The sequence below is a fragment of the Anas platyrhynchos genome, chromosome 3 (assembly GCF_047663525.1).
Source record: "Anas platyrhynchos isolate ZD024472 breed Pekin duck chromosome 3, IASCAAS_PekinDuck_T2T, whole genome shotgun sequence".
NCBI lineage: Eukaryota > Metazoa > Chordata > Aves > Anseriformes > Anatidae > Anas > Anas platyrhynchos.
Window position 1 is genome coordinate 15,062,752 of NC_092589.1, and position 15,198 is coordinate 15,077,949.

Consider the following 15,198-nt stretch of genomic DNA (forward strand, 5'->3'; position numbering starts at 1 on the left):
GGCTACGTCCACACGTGCTTCACCACCACCCCGCTCACTGCTCGACACCCACAGCCAGGCACCACCTCCAGGCACTCCAAAGCTGCCCCCAAACCTGACCCCAAACCTCAGGCACTTCCAGGCTGCTGCCCATGGAGCCCAGGACCTTGGTGGGCACCACACCAGCTGGACATTATTTCCAAACACTTCTGCTCCCTGCTGTCCGGCTGCTGGACCCCATGCTCCTCACTCCCAGCTCCTCAGCCTCCTGGCGCCCCTTCCAAGGGCTGGTTCTTACCGTGATTTATTTGCTCTGTGCTTTTTCCACGTGTGTCATAGACTCAGTAGGGTTGGAGAAGGCCTCCAAGACCACCTGGTCCAACCATTCCTGTACCACCAATATTACCACTAATGGAATCACTGAACCATTGAGGTCAGAAGAAGATCTCCAAGAGCAGCTGGTCCAAACATCTCCCTGCCACCACCATCACCACCAACAGAATCATTGAACCGCTGAGGATGGAAGAAGACCTCCAAGACCACCTGGCCTAACCACCCCCTACCACCACCGTCACCCACTAAGAGACTCACTGAGGTTGGAGAAGGCCTCCAAGACCACCTGGTCCCCCTGTACGACACCACCACCCCTAACGGACTGATGGAGGTGGGCGAACACCTCCAGGACCACCTGGCCCAGCCATCCCCGTACCACCAATACCACCAGAATCACGGAACCATTGAGCTCGGAGAAGACCTGTGAGACCACCACCATCACCACAGGCTCATGGAGGTTGAAGAACACCTCCAGGACCACTTGGCCCATCCATCCTCGTACCACCACCACGAATAACCACAGGCTCATGGACATTGAAGAACACCTCCAGGACCACCTGGCCATCCATCCCCATACCCCCCCCCCACCAGAATCACGGACCCACTGATTTGGGAGCACACCCCCAAGCCCCCCACCACCACCACAGACCCACGGCGGTCGGAGAACCCCCCCCACTCCCACCCCGCCCACCCACCCACCCACCCTCCCCGCGACCACCGCAGCGCCGCCGCCCCTTTCCCACACCCCCCCCCCGAGGCTCGGCGGCTCCTCCCGGTACCGGGAGCCACCACCGAGCCCCGAGACCCCCCCCCCCAGATACCCCCGGGGGACCCCTCCCCGGTACCAACCTGGGCACGCAGCTGGGCGCCGAGCGGTCGATCTCCCACGTGGCGAACAGGTTCATGGGCACCGGCACCGGGCCGGGCCCGGCGGCCGTCACCGCCGCGGCGGCCGGGGTGGCGGCGGTCAGCATCATCACGGTGCTCGCCGTGGCGGCCGCGGTGGCCGCCGCCGCCCCACCTCCTCCTCCGGCCGCCGCCGCCGCTGCCGCCACCGCCGCCGGGGGTGCCGGGGGGGGCCCGGAGCCCAGCGCGCCGCCCGCCGCCGCCGCCATCCCCCCGCCGGTGGCGGCCCCGGAGCCTCCGCCTGGGCGCGCGCCCGCCCGCTCCGCCCGGTGGCGCGCGCGCGCGCTCGGCGGCGGCTGGTGGCGGGAACGGGCGGCCCCCGCCGAGCCGGCGGCCAATGGGAAGAGGGAGGAGGGGCTCGGCGGAGGGGCGGCCGCCCAATGGCAAAGGGGGAGGGCGGAGAGCGCGGCCAATGGGGGTGGGGGAGGAGGGAGGCGGCGGGGAACCAATGGGAGGAGGAGGAAGGCGAGGAGCGGCCAATGGGATGCGGAGGGGGCGTGGCCAGGAGCCCTTTAACGCGCGGGCTGGCGGCGCGGGCGCGCGCCCTGCCGCGCCCCTCGGCGCGCGCCCGGCGGGGTTGCCGTGGCGACGGGACCCCCCCGGTACCCCCGTGCGCGCCCCGTTACCCCGCTGCCCCCCCCGCCCCCCCCCTGCAGTCCCAGCCCCCCGGAGCGGGCCGAGCGCGGTGCGGAGCGGAGCCCCCCGCAGCCCCCGCGGCCGGTCCCGGGCCGGCCTCGCTGGGGGCCGCCGCAGTCCCCGCCCGCCCGGCCGGGAGGGGCCAAGCAGGAGCCGCAGAGCCGCCGCCGGGCGATGCCGCGCCGGGCACGGGGGTGCCCCCCCCTCCCCGTGCCGGCCCCGCCCCGCGCCGCTTCCCCGAGGTAAGCGCGGCCCCGGCTGGGGGGGGCGGGGGGGAGCTGCGGGGCCCCGCTCCGCCGCTGCGGCCCCGTTTCTCTCCCTCCCGGCCCTCCCCGGCGCGCCGAGCCCGAGCCATGCTGCGGGCGGACAGCCAGAGCCAGAGCCAGAGCCAGAGCCGGCCGCGGCCCCCCGCTGCCCCGGCTCGGCCGCCGGCCCTCCGCGCCGCTCCCCGGCCCGGCTCCGAGCAGCTCCCCGCCGCCTCGCCGCTCTCCTGCTGCAGCCCCGCCGCCCGCTCGGCTGAAGGCTCGGGACATGCGGGGTTCGGGGCTTTCGCCTGTCCGGGCACCCCCAGGTAATGAATGGGAGCACGCGGGGGGCTCGCTCGGCGCAGGGGTGGTGGGGTGGCAGCCCTATGGAGAGCCCGAAAGTGGGGCAGAGCGGCTGGCGGGTGGGATTGGGGATGTGGGGCAGCGTGCTGGGGGGCGGGAGGCTCACAGATCCTCCAAAGGTTTGAGGAACCAGCAGGGTTAAGCAGAGGAAGCCTTGGGGTGCCCCATCTATCGGGACCATCATCTCCCCCATCCCCACCACCCTCGGGCACCTCTGCCCCAGAGGCACCCACGCCCAGCAGGTTGCATCCCTCAGAGCGCACAGGTTCCTGGCCCCGAAGCAGTTCTGGCAGCGTGGTGCCACGCGTGCCCCGCTCACGGCCACCTGCCCTGCCCCGGCAGCGCGGCCAGCAGCCCAGCCTCGGCCTCCATTTCAGCCCCGGGGCTGGCTCCCCTCCAGAGCAGCTGCCACGCAGGGCCCCGGCTCCCCGCTCCCTCCGGCGCTGGCAGCGGCCGCCCGCAGCTGTGCTGGGCCGGGAGGAGGGAGCCCGGCGGTGCCCGTGCCACCCAAACCTCGTAGGGTCTGGGCTTTGCTCTGCCTGTGCCAAGAAGCCGAGCATCGGGCTGAAATCGAGGGCCTCCTGCAGAGCTCTGCGTGCCCAGCGCTGCCTCCCGCTGCTGATGGTGCCCAGGGAACAGCGGGCACGGGCAGGCAGCTGGAGGCAAAGCTCTTGAGGAGCACGAGGCTGGAGGAAACTGAAGATGTTGGGCAGATTTCTTCCCTCCCTCCCACCCTCCAGCTTATTTTTAGCCCAGCTGTCCTTTCTCCTAATGCCGAGGATGGAAATGAAGGAGGCTAAAAAGACGGGCTCTGCCTCACGGCTGTTAAGGACCTGCTTGGGATAAGGGCACGGCCACGCGTGCCTTCTAGGAAAGAGCAGAACCAGGGCCACGGACCGGGAAAGCCCACGGAAAATATAAGGCACTAAGAGATGAAGCAGTGCGAGGAGCTCCAGGAAGAGGCAGGAGCACTCCAAGTGCTTGAGGGACACCCAGCCTGCCCCGTGGTCCCCCTACACGTGGCTCCTGGGGGCTCGTGCCCATTCCCCGGCAGGATGTCCTGTGGAGACGTGGCCTGGCACATTTTGGGGGGTTAAAACAATGCTGGGGGAAAAACTGATGACAATTCACCTTCCCCACCCCTTCTTCTGCTCACCCACGGTTGGCGGGGAGAGGGGGGGACAAGAGGGTGGGGGCGGGCGCGCCCGGCAGCTCCCTGATGGCCCTGCCTGTTCCTCCGCGCAGGATGGTGCCCCCGCCGCCCATCAGCAAGCCCCACGTGTGCCTCTCCACCGTGCTCATCATGAGCAGCCTCGTCCTTATGGATGCCTACCTGGTGGAGCAGAGCCAGGGCTCCAGGAAGCTGGGCATCTGCGTCATGGTGGCGGTGGGCGACGTCTGCTTCCTGCTGGTGCTGCGCTACGTGGCCACCTGGGTGGGGGCGGAGGTGAAGACGGCCAAGCGGGGCTACGCCATGATCCTCTGGTTCCTCTACGTCTTCGTTCTGGAGATCAAGGTCTACTTCGTCTACCAGAACTACAAGGCTGACCGCAAGAGCCTGGACCTGATGGCCCGCAAAGCGCTGACCTTGCTGCTCTCCGTCTGCATCCCGGCCCTCTACGTGCTGCTGGTGGCCACGGAGCGCATGGAGTACGTGCGGACCTTCAAGAAGAAGGAAGATCTCCGCAACCGCCTCTTCTGGGTCATCGTGGACATGCTGGACGTGCTGGACATCCAGGCCAACCTGTGGGAGCCCCAGAAGAAGGGCCTGCCGCTCTGGGCGGAGGGCATCATGTTCTTCTACTGCTACATCCTGCTCCTGGTCCTGCCCTGCGTGTCCCTCTGCGAGATCAGCATGCAGGGCATCGGCATCGTGCCGCACCGCATGATGCTCTACCCCATGCTGAGCATGCTCACCGTCAACATCACCACCATCTTCATCCGCGGCAGCAACATGCTCTTCTTCAGGGACGCCCGCGTCTCCAGCATCTTCATGGGCAAGAACATGCTGGCCATCGGCCTCAAGCTCTGCATGTTCGTGCAGTACCAGCGGCACCGCAACCACGCGCCGCCGGGGCCCGGCCCTGCCCCGCAAGGCTCCTGCCAGCCCCAGCCCTCCCCGGCGCCCGGCAAGTCCCGGGATCAGCCCACTCGCCCCGAGGAGCCGGCCCAGGACAACACGTGAGGCAGCAGCCCTGACCGCCCCCACAAAACACCAGGAGGGCCGCAGAGCCCCCCGGACTGCCCCCATGGGCTGTGTGGGGACGCCACTTGCGCCACCGCGGCCTCTCGCCCCGCTCCCCGTGCCGTGAGAGCCAGGTGCCCACGCTGGGGGCAGCGAGGACCGGGCTTCCTCCGGCCTCTCCTCCTCCTTGGACAGCCGCAGGCTCGGCCACGGGACCTTTTTCGTACCTCCCTCTTTGCAATAAAAGACCTGAGCCCTCCTCGTGTCCGTGTCCCCCGTCCCTCGCCTGTCCAAGTGTCACGTGGCGGTGGTGGGGAAAGGGGAACTCATTGGTGGCCACCCAGATGCAGGGAGAAGGTCCCAGGCGCCCACATGGGGGCATTCTCTCCTCATTTCTCCCATGCTGGACAGCAGCAGGTGAAACCTGTGTCCAGCAGCTGGGGATGGGGACACGGGGACCTGGGAAGGCAACTCCTGCATGGCCAGGGCTTCCAGGTGAGCCCACTCCAGCCTCCTTCCTCAATTCTCTCCCTGCACCGTTACCAGGAGAGATTTGTCCAGCTCCAGAATAAAAACAAAGCGTAGAACAGCAAAATGATGCCACAAAGGGGCTGTGAGAGCCTTGAGCTTCGGTGCCACTGCAGGCGTAAGGATGCGGCAGGCTCTGCATCCATCACGAAGCCAGGAGAGGAGGAAGAGGCCAGGCAAAGCCCACGCCTGGCTTGCTTTGTGCTAAGGGTGGCTGCGGCTCTCCTTATCGTCCCTAAGCGAGCTGGCACATCCCACTTCTTCCGCCTTCCCCCAGTCTCACCAAAACCCGTCAGCAGAGCAGGATGCACGGGGAGGCAGATGCCTCAGTACCGCCCTCAGCCAGGCACGGAGGCGCTGCTCGCCTCGCTTGCTGCTCGCTGCCAGGTTGGGCAGGGAGCGCCCGGCCCTGCTGAGCTGGGTCTTACTGGGAGCACTGGGCTCACCCCCACATCACCTCCATGAGGAGAGGGCCAGGAGGAAGGAGAAACAGATAGGGGTGATGGGTAGTGCTGGAGGCACGTCCCGTGAGCTCAAACTATGGCTTGGATTGCAACAGCAACGACACGGGGAATAGAGGAAAGTGAAGGATTTATTTTGTGCAGAACCGGAGTGACCTGGAAGCACCGCCAGCCCTTAGAAAACAGGCTGAGAAGGGGGCAGCACTGCACCAGGCCACAAGGAAGGCCTGCAACAGCACGGCTGCTTCATGAGACACGGACACAATTCCCTCACTTCTCAGCGCCGGTCAGACTCCACCTGGATGCTGCACCCAGGTGGGGACCCCAGCAGGAAGGTGTCGGCCCTCTGGGCTCGCTGCTGCTGAGGATGGGAAAACTGGCAGGGGCTGGAGACCCGTGCCGAGAGGCTGGGGAAGCTGGCTTATTGAGTCTCAGGAGGGGAGGCCTGCAAGCAAGGCCTCCTGCTCATGCCCAGACCTGTAACGAGGTTTTTAAACAATACAGAGCCGGGCACATCACTGAGAACAAAGATCACAGGCTAAAACCAGGCAGCGTTCCCGGAGGAAAAAAAGAAACCCCCTTGAGACCTGGAAGCAGTGGAGCAGGGGCCCAGAGAGGTGGTGGCACTGCCCTTAGAGGAAGACACGGGCAGGTACGAGGCCTGGAGCCTCACAGCGTCACCGTACGGTGACGGCAGACAGCAGGAAGCTGGGGGCCACCTGCCAGGCCTGGCCGGGCAGAGGGAATGGCAGCAGCAGCCCCACCTCTCCAGGCAGCAGCACGCCTGTCCGGCCGTCACAAGTTCTTCTGCGAGGGCAGACGGCGCTTGTCTTTGATGGCGTTCCTCTTCCTTTTCTTGCTCAGGAAGCTCTCCAGCTTTCCGCTCCTCTTCAGCTCCGCGTACTTCTCTGCCAGCTCCAATTTCCTCTTCTCAGCTGCGAAGGAGAGAGGAGCAGGGCTTTAACCCAAGCCTGAATCATCTCTGCACGCTGGCCCCTTCTCGCCTCTCCCTCCCTGGCCCCAGGCCCGGCTTGTCACTGGGGTGCCAGCACCAGACCCATCCCTCCGCAGCTCCAAGGCAAATTATCGACCACTCACTTCCAGAGCTCGGAGCCCTGTCAGCAGCACGTTCACACTCTGTACTTACATTTCTTCAGGAAGAAGGGTTTCTTCCCCTGCTTGGCCAATTCCCGTTGACGTCTCTTAAAAGACAGCTCCCTCTCCCTCTGTTTTTGCTGTTTTTTCTGTGCCTGTTCTTGCTGTGTCTGCACAGAAAGGATGGCCCGTGGCAGCAAGCGTCTAGACAGCCCTCAGGTCACACCTCCTCTCTTGGTGCTTCACAGGAGAGGAGCTGCTGCACCGAGCTTACCATGCGGTTCAGGAGCTGCTGCAGCTTCTCCTTCTGCTCCGCGTCCCGGCATTTCTTCAGCTGCTTCTGAATCATCTGGAGAAGAGAGCAGAAAGCTGCGTCACTGCCTGCCTGCCAGCTCCGCTGCAAAAGGCCTTTGTGGAAGCTGCTCTTGCCAAGCAAGGTTCTCCTGGCCAAGGACAGGCATAAAATAAAGCATCACCTCCTTCTCCTGCTTCTTGATGGCGTCCAGGAAGCTGTACGTCTTCATAAATACTTCAGGTTTATACTCTCCAGACAGGTCATCAAATCGAGGGTCCCTGTGGATCTGGAAGCAGGGAAGGCAGAGCTGAGAGCCAGGGCCAGGATTCCAGTTAAGGTCCTGCTTCCTCTCTTCCCATGGATCAGACCCTGCCATTTTTATTTTTATTTTTATTTTTTAAATCTACCAATATTTATAGCCATCACAGAAAACATCTGCAGTTAGCAAAGACTGAGCCCAACAATAAAGGTGGCAGTCCCTCTCCAAGTCATCGTGTCTGCGTCCAGTTTACCAGGCAGCAACAATAAACTGAATTAAAATCAGCACGTGCTGCACCCTACCTCTTGTTCTCCCCAAAATACAAGGCACCTGTACCCCACCTTCTTTGTGACAGGGACAACTTGGCGCAGGAAAGGCACGGGTTTCTTGGCAGACATCTCCACTGGCCTGAAAGAGGAAAAAAAAAACATACTTGAAGGGAGCAGAGGGCAGAAAGAGGCTCAGAGTAACATGCCAGCAGGTTGCGCAGACCCTCCGGAGGATATTAATGCACGGTGCCAAAACACCTGGCTTCTCCCATGGCGATACCTAGAGAGGTGACTTGGTCGAGAGCCAGACAAGGCTAATACAACCAACTGCTCTATAGATGTGTGGCTAAAGTCATCCCCCCCAGAACATCCGTGTGTTTTATGTCTTGTTCCGGAACACCAGAGCCCCCTGTATGAAGTGAAAACCTGCCACTGCACAGGACGCATCGGTGAACGCACTGCACTGAGTTATCACACACGCACGTTCTCGTTCATCACCTAACAGCCCTCTTCTTGTAGCACAGACCTTTGGAGTTTGTAGCTTTATGGGGGAGAGGAAAGCAGGATAATGCAGGAGAAGGGAGTACTACTCTCCCCATCCCACTTGGATGCTGCATCCCATGATTTGTCCATACATCATGCACGTTATCAGAAACAGGAAAAGTTGTGTGAAGCCCCGCCGAGAGTCCTGGCACTACAGCCACATTCAGCAGTAGTTACACAGGGGCAAGGAGCACAAACAGCCCTGAGGCAATAAAGCAGCTCTCCAGCTCACGCTCAAGGCAGCATTTAGGGTATTTTCACATCCGCTCATGTAGCTAGGCCCCTGTGCAACGCGCAAGCCAGCTTTATAACCCATCGCTGAAAGCAGCCGAGCTGCCAGGGATTTCCATGAAGTCCCTTTTAAGAAGTTCACTTCCATTATAAAAACCATGAGAGAAGCAGCATCAGGGATTTACAGCGATGCAGCGCTTAAAGGATTAGGGGAATTAAATAATAAAAACAGAATTATGCAAACCATGTCTTAGAAACAGAGATGCCGTGTGAGGATGCTGCACTACACAAAATCTCCCAGCCTCTCGGGTAGAAGGCAAAGTAGAAGCATCGCTCTGGTCAGCTGCTCAATTCAGAAGGAAAACCAACTCAGCAGAGGATCAGAAATAGGTGAGGGAACACCAGGGTAAGAGAGGAAACCCATTCAAATCGCTGGGATGTGACTCTGAGGACTGAGAGCTGTTAACTACTGCAAATAAAGGGTAACGCTATGGCAGCTGCTAGTGGCAGAGGCCTGCGGAGGCCGGGAAAGAGATCTGATAAGCTTTGTTGCACTGAACACATTCCACAGTCCCCACATCAACAGGGCCTCCAGAGAATACAAACAGGAGGTGTAAAGACTACTGAGAACGGGAGAGTACTGGGCGGAGGGGAGGGAGGGAGGGACATCAACACGGATGAGAGAAGAGCAGAAGGATGAATGAGATCCCAGACCAACTGGCCGATCCTGCAGCTAGGGGAGCTGGGCAGGAGACCCCGATAAGCTGGAAGGGGATCAGAAAGCAGCTGGGGTAGAGGTAAAAACGCTCTCCCTCAGAAGAGAAGCCAGCCGTGCTTCTGGGTTAGAAGCATCTCAATAAAAGGGCGTACAGGAATTGAGTGCTGATTTGACTGTCGACTAACAGGCAATAGCTGGGCAGTACTGGGAGCTCCAGCACTTCCAAAATGAAGTGCCATGGTGAAGGCCGCTGCTGTACAGCACGTTAAAGGAGATCTACACCAGCCCCAAGGCAACGGTGACCTGTGAGGAGTTCCCAGCACAGCTTCTGGAGAGCAGAGGGCACAAGGACACATCCTGAACACATGAGGACACCTTTACCCCTTTTTGTTTCGTTGCTGCTTCACTGCAGGTTTGGCAGTTTTCTTCCCACCGGTCACCTGCTTGCTCACTCTTGTTCTCGTGCCGCTCTGCAGCTGCAGTCGTTCCTCAAAAGACATAAAACATGGATCTGGAAGAGAGAGCAGAACACACCTGAACCAAACGGCTTCTCGAGGCATTTCCCAGCCCTGCGTTCCACCAAGAGGGACGGCTCAGTCGGATACAACCAGCACGTGCCCAGTGGTGCCAGCCATCTCCTCCTGCATGGAAAAAAGAAACCACTGCTCCCCTCAGCTTACATCCTGATATTTTATAAATTAAAAAATTATTCCTTCTCTCCTCTAACCACCACACAGAAGACCAACACAACAGAAGAAACATCAAAGCCACTTCTACGCAAAGTGCCGACGAACGCACGAGATATTCTCCTGGAGTCTTCTGTTGCTACGCTTCCTTAGGATCACTGTCACCGAAGGAGATTAAACAGTTCTTACAAGACAGAAAACATTATCATCCCGAATGACGAGTCCTACACCAACAGCAGATTGTTCTCCTCCTCCTAACCGCAACCAAAGCGATTCCTTCTGGGTTCACACCTGGGAGGTGTCTGCCTGCTCAGCACCTCAGCGCAGCGCCAGGCACGCAGTCCTCCCAGAGGAGCACAGCTGGGTACCAAGCAGCTGGCACAAAACACCCAGATGTGGCTTCCCAAAAACAGCCACACCTTGCCCCAAGTACTGCCCTAGGAAACGCTTTCTTTTCACTTGCACACTCGAGTTTTCAGAGCAAGGGAGAAAGGAAATGTTAACACAGCGCTGTTTGATCACACTGCTTCCCCAAAACACCCTTCCCACTGATCCTGCTGCCTGATACCCTCTCTGGCTTGGGCTCCCTCACCCCTGCCACCGTTGCCCTTTGTCAGCCTCGTGCTGCCACTTAGTGCCCGCACAGCAGAACGTGACACCTTCCAAGCAGAGACCTGCACTCGGGTACAAACCGAGCGCCAAGCAGCTTGCTAATTTATAGCCAGCTTAGCGGAGCTCACAGCCTTCAGTGCAGAAATCTTTAAATTGCACTACAGGAAGAATCTGTGCTCATTACACGAGGCACTGGGGCGTAGAGCAGTTCATCTCTATACAGGAAGATAGGTGGGTGTCACTGGACGAATGGAAGTCTCTGAGGAAGGACAGTCAGAAGGGCAGAGAAAACATTAGAAGAAAGGAAGAACAATGTGGAAACGGCTCTAATGTTTTGTAAAGACAAAGGCACCGTCACTGGCAGCGCAAAATTCCAGTCGGCAGCATTTCCAAAACAGTACCAGGAAAGCAGCAAAGGCTCATGTGCTGGCAACGAAACCAAGAAGCAACACATTAAAAGCTGATGGGGAAAGCACCTCCTGCACAGCAGTGTCAGTGCAGGACACGTGTCCTACCGTGTGCTTTTAGGAGACTGGCAAGAAGTAGCCACTCACGCTGATACAAACTTTATCTGACAGTGGCAGAACAAAACCCAACAAGCCACCAGCTGTTTTGGCAGAATCCAGAGGTCCCAGGGGGCAAAAAGAACTGGGTAGAAGTTGGGGAAGCACAGTGCCCTGCTCCAGAAGGGCTGCTCCCACCCCTGGGGGAAGCTCACCATGCTGAGGGGACCTCCATCATGGGCCCAGCCTGCTTCCCTTATCCCCACCCCCCTCTCCTGCTACTTTAACCACCTGGCTGCTTTTTATCCCTTTTCCCCTCAGCACAACTCAGCAGGAAGGGACCTCCACCCCCCCAGCAGCTCACTGAGGCACCACCACCCCCCTGGGGAGCACCAAACACCCTCTCCCTACCTCAGCCATCCACCGGGACATGGGCCTAGCGGCTTTGGGCCACGCTGCAGGGGCAGAAACTGACTGAGGGGCCAGTGGGTAACGGCTCGGCCCATCAGAGCCCCCTCAGGGCCCCTCAGAGACCCCCCAAATCCCCTCAGGACCCCCCCATATCCCCTCAGGGCCCCTCAGAGACCCCCCAATTCCCCTCAGGGCCCCCCAGAGACCCCCCAATTCCCCTCAGGGCCCCTCAGAGACCCCTCAAATCCCCTCAGGGCCCCTCAGAGACCCCTCAAATCCCCTCAGGGCCCCCCAGAGACCCCCCAGTTCCCCTCAGGGCCCCCCAGAGACCCCTCAAATCCCCTCAGCGCCCCCCAGAGACCCCTCAAATCCCCTCAGGGCCCCCCAGAGACCCCCCAATTCCCCTCAGGGCCCCCCAGAGACCCCCCAATTCCCCTCAGGGCCCCCCAGAGACCCCCCAATTCCCCTCAGGGCCCCCCAGAGACCCCTCAAATCCCCTCAGGGCCCCCCAGAGACCCTTCAAATCCCCTCAGCGCCCCTCAGGGCCCCTCCAAATCCCCTCAAGGCCCCTCAGAGACCCCCCAAATTCCCTCAGGGCCCCTCAGAGACCCCTCAAATCCCCTCAGGGCCCCTCAGAGACCCCCCAATTCCCCTCAGGGCCCCCCAGAGACCCCTCAGGGCCCCCCCAAATCCCCTCAGGGCCCCTCAGGCACGGCGGGAGCGGCCGCAGGGCCTCACCTTTCGACACCGAGCCCTCTGCCGCCTCCTCCTCCTCATCATCATCCTCTTCTTCTTCTTCTTCTTCTTTTTCCTCTTCCTCTTCCTCCTCCCTCCGTGCCCCTCTCCCTCCCCTCATGGCCTCCCCCTCCCCTCAGCCCTCAGCGCCCACCCCCGAGCCGGCGCAGCGCGCATGCGCAGTGAGGCACTCAGCCAGTCAGTCAGTCAGGGGCCGTTTATTGAGGCGCGGGCCGCGCATGCGCAGTGCCCGGCGGCGCCGCCTCCAGCGCGTCTCCTAGGAGACGGGCCAGAGCCAGGGCGGCGTCGGGGCAGGCCGCGGGGTAGGCCCCGGGGGTACCGGGAGCACCGGGGACACCGGGGCAGGGCGCAGGAACGGCGCAGGAGGGCGGCGAGAGGCTGTCGGCCAAGGCGCGGAGCTGTGCGGCCAGCCGGCTGAGCGCTGGGCTGTGAGGCGCTGCCGGGCCTGTCCCGCGAGGCCTGTCCCGCAGGTAGGCCGCCTCCTCCTCCCTGAGGCGGACACGGCGCTGAGGGGCGGCCCCCGGGGGGGCGGCTCCGGGACCCCCCCCCCGAGCCCCCCTGAGCCCCCCTGAGCCCCCCTGAGCCCCCCCTCGGCGCTCACCTGAGGCTGCGGCTGGAGCAGGCGATGAGGCCGCGGCCCCGGCGTGCCCAGACGCGGAGCCAGGCCCAGCTGCGGTCCCGGCGGAGCAGGCGCAGCACCGCGGGGCTCCCGCCCGGCCCCCGCCCCAGCGCTGTGAGCAACGGGAGGCGTTAGGAGAGGTGATGTCCACCCCTTTGACAGCCCCCCGTTGTGCTTGCAGCCCCGCACAGGCATGTCACTAACTCTGCTTCCTCCTTGGTACAGTGAGCAGGACCAAATGTGCTTTGTCTTGGCCATTCTGGTCTTGGGTGTAGCCAGACCAAGGTAGAGGACACGGCCACTCACCCACAGCCCTGTGCTGGGCAGCTGCCAGGTCAGCGTCCTCGGGGTGCAGGAGGCTGTACCACGACCGACCGATCAGCTCCTCCCTGCGGTAGCCGAGGTGGTAGGTGACACTGGGGGGAATAAGAGGAGTGGGGTCCAGCCTGCGTCCTGCACCCAGGCTTCGCAAAATGAAAGCATCCTGGGGGTCCTGCACAGCCGGCTGGGGCTGTGCTGTGAGCGGGCACCCCTCACCTCTCCGAGACATCGCTAAAGGTCATGTCCAGGGCGTGTGTGCTGTGGAACAGCTCGTCCTGAGAGCCGGCGTCGCCCTCCGCAGCCAGCGGTGGGACCGGGGTGCAGAGGGCCAGGAAGGCTGCGGCGGAGGGGGGGGCCGGCCAGCGTGGGGCCATGAAATGCCCCCGCACTGCCACGGCCCGGTTACCCCCGTGCTGCAGCCGGAAGGCTTTGGATGTGCGCATCTCGCTGACAAACGTGACTTCTGCCGAGAAGGACTGGGTCAGGGGCTCCCCTGGTGGCCCCGCTCCCCTCCTAGGTGGCCACAAAGCGCCCAGGCAGGGCAGTTCCTGCAGGACCCCAGCCCAGCAGCCTCCCGTTCTCCCAGCCTTACCCCTGCCTGGCTGCTCCTGGGCCAGGAGGAGCTTCTTGCACACCTCCTCCCGCGCTCGCCCCTCCAGGATGTCAAAGACCGTGTCCCCCTGGGCAAGGAGCTCCACCTGGGCAGGGAGCTGTCGTCACGGAGCGTGCCTGCCCCGGTGGGGGGGAGCTCACAGGAGAGCCTCGCGGGGACAGCAGCTGCAACTCCACAGCGGCCAGGCCTTACCATGGAGAGGCCCAGGACCTGGGAGACGTTCTCGGAGATGTAGACCAGCTTGCCAGCGGCCGAGAGCACCAGCAGGAAGCCCGGCAGCAGGGAGAGGAGCTCCGCAGCGAGCACCGGGCCCGCCGGGGGAGCTGACACTGCAGGGGGAGCGCAGCGTGAGGCGCCTGCAGGAGCAGTACCCCGTGCAGAGCCGTGCTGGCGAGGTGCCGGGCAGGTGCAGCGGTGCCCAGGGGTACCTGGAGGGAAGAGGTGAGCGCCCCGCAGCCGGAGGCACACCAGGGCCATGGTGTGCAGGTAGGAGAGGCGCTCCTTCTCCCGCGCCGAGATGGGCAGCAGGGAGCGCAGCGCCTGCAGCTCTGCGTTGATCTGGTCCCGGCGAGCCTTCGAGGCGCTCTTGGTCGACCTGCAAAGCCAGCTCTTTGGGGAAACCTGCCCAGGGAGAGGGGGGAGACGCCATCCCCATCCTCATCTTCATCCCTTGCAGCCCCGTGGGTGAGGAGCAGCTCACCTGAAGGGTTTGGAGACACCGGGCGCTGCCCCGGCCCTGCTGGGCAAGCAGCTCGCCTGTGCCTGCAGCGGCCTGTGGCAGTGGCTGCAGAAGATGGTCATGGTGCCGGCACGGCGCGCCCGGAGCTGGCAGAGCTCCTCTCGCCTCCTCCGCCTGCGGCTGCCTCTGAACCCGCTGACCCCCGCTGCTCCCGGGGCCTCCTTTTGTAGCCTCCCGGCTGCAGGGGCCACGGCGCGGAGGAGCGGGACCTCTCCTGCTGCCAAACAGCTCGCGGCTATTTTTAGAAGGCGGGCTGCTAAAAATAGAGCCCCGGCTGCAATCTGAGAGGGGAAGCAATAAAAGGAAGCTGGGGTCTGTAAAGCGAGCCTGGCGGCTCAGGAGGGGGCGATGACGAAGGCAGCAGGGATCCCGCCGTGGGGCATCCCGAGTGACCACCGATGGCCCAGCACAAAGACTGTGAGGGGCTGGGGACATGAGGGGTGTGGGGCCACGGTGTCCCTAAACCCTCGGAGGGAAGCGGGGTGCCTACAACCGCCTCCCCAGCAAGGTATTTCCCTTCTCCCCATTAAAGGTTTGGTGTAGAGGGAGCTGGTGTCTCCATCAGTGTCCCGGAGCTTGTGATCATCCCTGCAGCAGCCCCATCCCATAACCAGGAGCACCTCGGGGTGCATCCACGCTGCCCCACAGCGAGCTGGGGATCTGTGGGTGTCCCCTGCTGCCCCACATGGTGCAGGGAGAGTGAGCTTGGTGCTTCAGTGCCAGGGGCTGCTCTCCCTGAGCCAGCACCGCCTGGCTCCCTTCAGGCCCCAGCCTCACCCTTGCTGCTCATCACCCACCACAGCCCATAATTTGGGCCCCCACGCCACCCCATTGCCCCCACACCGCGGTCACCTCCCGCCCCCTCTCCCTCCCAGCAGGGCTGCCCCCGGCG

The 15,198-nt window shown here is 62.6% G+C and overlaps 4 protein-coding genes and 1 long non-coding RNA gene across 6 annotated transcripts in view; 2 read left to right on the plus strand and 3 right to left on the minus strand.

The window, feature by feature from the left end:
- Positions 1-1,498, minus strand: part of LOC101804941 (phosphofurin acidic cluster sorting protein 1) — a 42,742-nt gene extending 41,244 nt beyond the window's left edge. Inside the window, exon 1 of the mRNA XM_038176531.2 lies at positions 1,162-1,498. Within this exon, the coding sequence (XP_038032459.2) occupies positions 1,162-1,427 (266 nt within the window). The 5' untranslated portion in view covers positions 1,428-1,498. The remainder of the gene's footprint in view (positions 1-1,161) is intronic.
- A 416-nt stretch (positions 1,499-1,914) lies between these two features.
- LOC101804756 (transmembrane protein 121-like) lies at positions 1,915-4,906 on the plus strand. Its single transcript, XM_027453528.3, has 2 exons — positions 1,915-2,425; positions 3,708-4,906. The coding sequence occupies exons 1-2, from the start codon at positions 2,208-2,210 to the stop codon at positions 4,645-4,647; spliced, it is 1,158 nt and encodes a 385-aa protein (XP_027309329.3). The 5' UTR covers positions 1,915-2,207; the 3' UTR covers positions 4,648-4,906.
- Positions 4,907-5,749: 843 nt separating this feature from the next.
- RRP36 (ribosomal RNA processing 36) lies at positions 5,750-12,161 on the minus strand. The gene is made up of 7 exons (XM_027453532.3): positions 11,997-12,161; positions 9,428-9,557; positions 7,627-7,693; positions 7,208-7,312; positions 7,006-7,080; positions 6,784-6,901; positions 5,750-6,571 (listed from the first exon to the last, which is right to left on the minus strand). Exons 1-7 carry the CDS (start codon positions 12,112-12,114, stop codon positions 6,432-6,434), a joined length of 753 nt encoding a protein of 250 aa, XP_027309333.3. The 5' UTR covers positions 12,115-12,161; the 3' UTR covers positions 5,750-6,431.
- A 34-nt stretch (positions 12,162-12,195) lies between these two features.
- On the minus strand, positions 12,196-14,401 carry NPAS4 (neuronal PAS domain protein 4). Of its 2 annotated transcripts, XM_072035391.1 has the most exons (8): positions 14,268-14,401; positions 13,996-14,162; positions 13,760-13,896; positions 13,547-13,652; positions 13,171-13,417; positions 12,940-13,049; positions 12,616-12,745; positions 12,196-12,503 (listed from the first exon to the last, which is right to left on the minus strand). In XM_072035391.1, the coding sequence occupies exons 1-8, from the start codon at positions 14,366-14,368 to the stop codon at positions 12,212-12,214; spliced, it is 1,290 nt and encodes a 429-aa protein (XP_071891492.1). In that variant the 5' UTR covers positions 14,369-14,401; the 3' UTR covers positions 12,196-12,211. The 2 variants fall into 2 exon arrangements, with proteins under 2 accessions (XP_071891492.1, XP_071891491.1); XM_072035390.1 differs by having other exon boundaries at positions 13,171-13,652.
- Positions 12,345-13,388, plus strand: LOC113843107 (uncharacterized). Its single transcript, XR_005264331.2, has 2 exons — positions 12,345-12,484; positions 12,637-13,388. It is a non-coding gene; the product is annotated as an uncharacterized lncRNA (long non-coding RNA).
- Positions 14,402-15,198: the final 797 nt, after the last annotated feature.

Bases quoted from the DNA above. Each gene is read 5' to 3' on its own strand.
- NPAS4 (XM_072035390.1), bottom strand. From the start codon at position 14,368: ATGACCATCTTCTGCAGCCACTGCCACAGGCCGCTGCAGGCACAGGCG. The intron at 13,050-13,170 runs GTGAGGGGTGCC...TATTCCCCCCAG, and splicing joins TTTAGCGATGTCTCGGAGAG to TGTCACCTACCACCTCGGCT. The intron at 12,504-12,615 runs GTGAGCGCCGAG...TGTCCGCCTCAG, and splicing joins TGCTCCAGCCGCAGCCTCAG to GGAGGAGGAGGCGGCCTACC.
- LOC101804756 (XM_027453528.3), top strand. From the start codon at position 2,208: ATGCTGCGGGCGGACAGCCAGAGCCAGAGCCAGAGCCAGAGCCGGCCG. The intron at 2,426-3,707 runs GTAATGAATGGG...TCCTCCGCGCAG, and splicing joins GCCTGTCCGGGCACCCCCAG to GATGGTGCCCCCGCCGCCCA.
- RRP36 (XM_027453532.3), bottom strand. From the start codon at position 12,114: ATGAGGGGAGGGAGAGGGGCACGGAGGGAGGAGGAAGAGGAAGAGGAA. The intron at 6,902-7,005 runs GTAAGCTCGGTG...CTTTCTGTGCAG, and splicing joins AGCAGCTCCTGAACCGCATG to ACACAGCAAGAACAGGCACA. The intron at 6,572-6,783 runs GTAAGTACAGAG...TCTCCTTCGCAG, and splicing joins ACCCTTCTTCCTGAAGAAAT to CTGAGAAGAGGAAATTGGAG.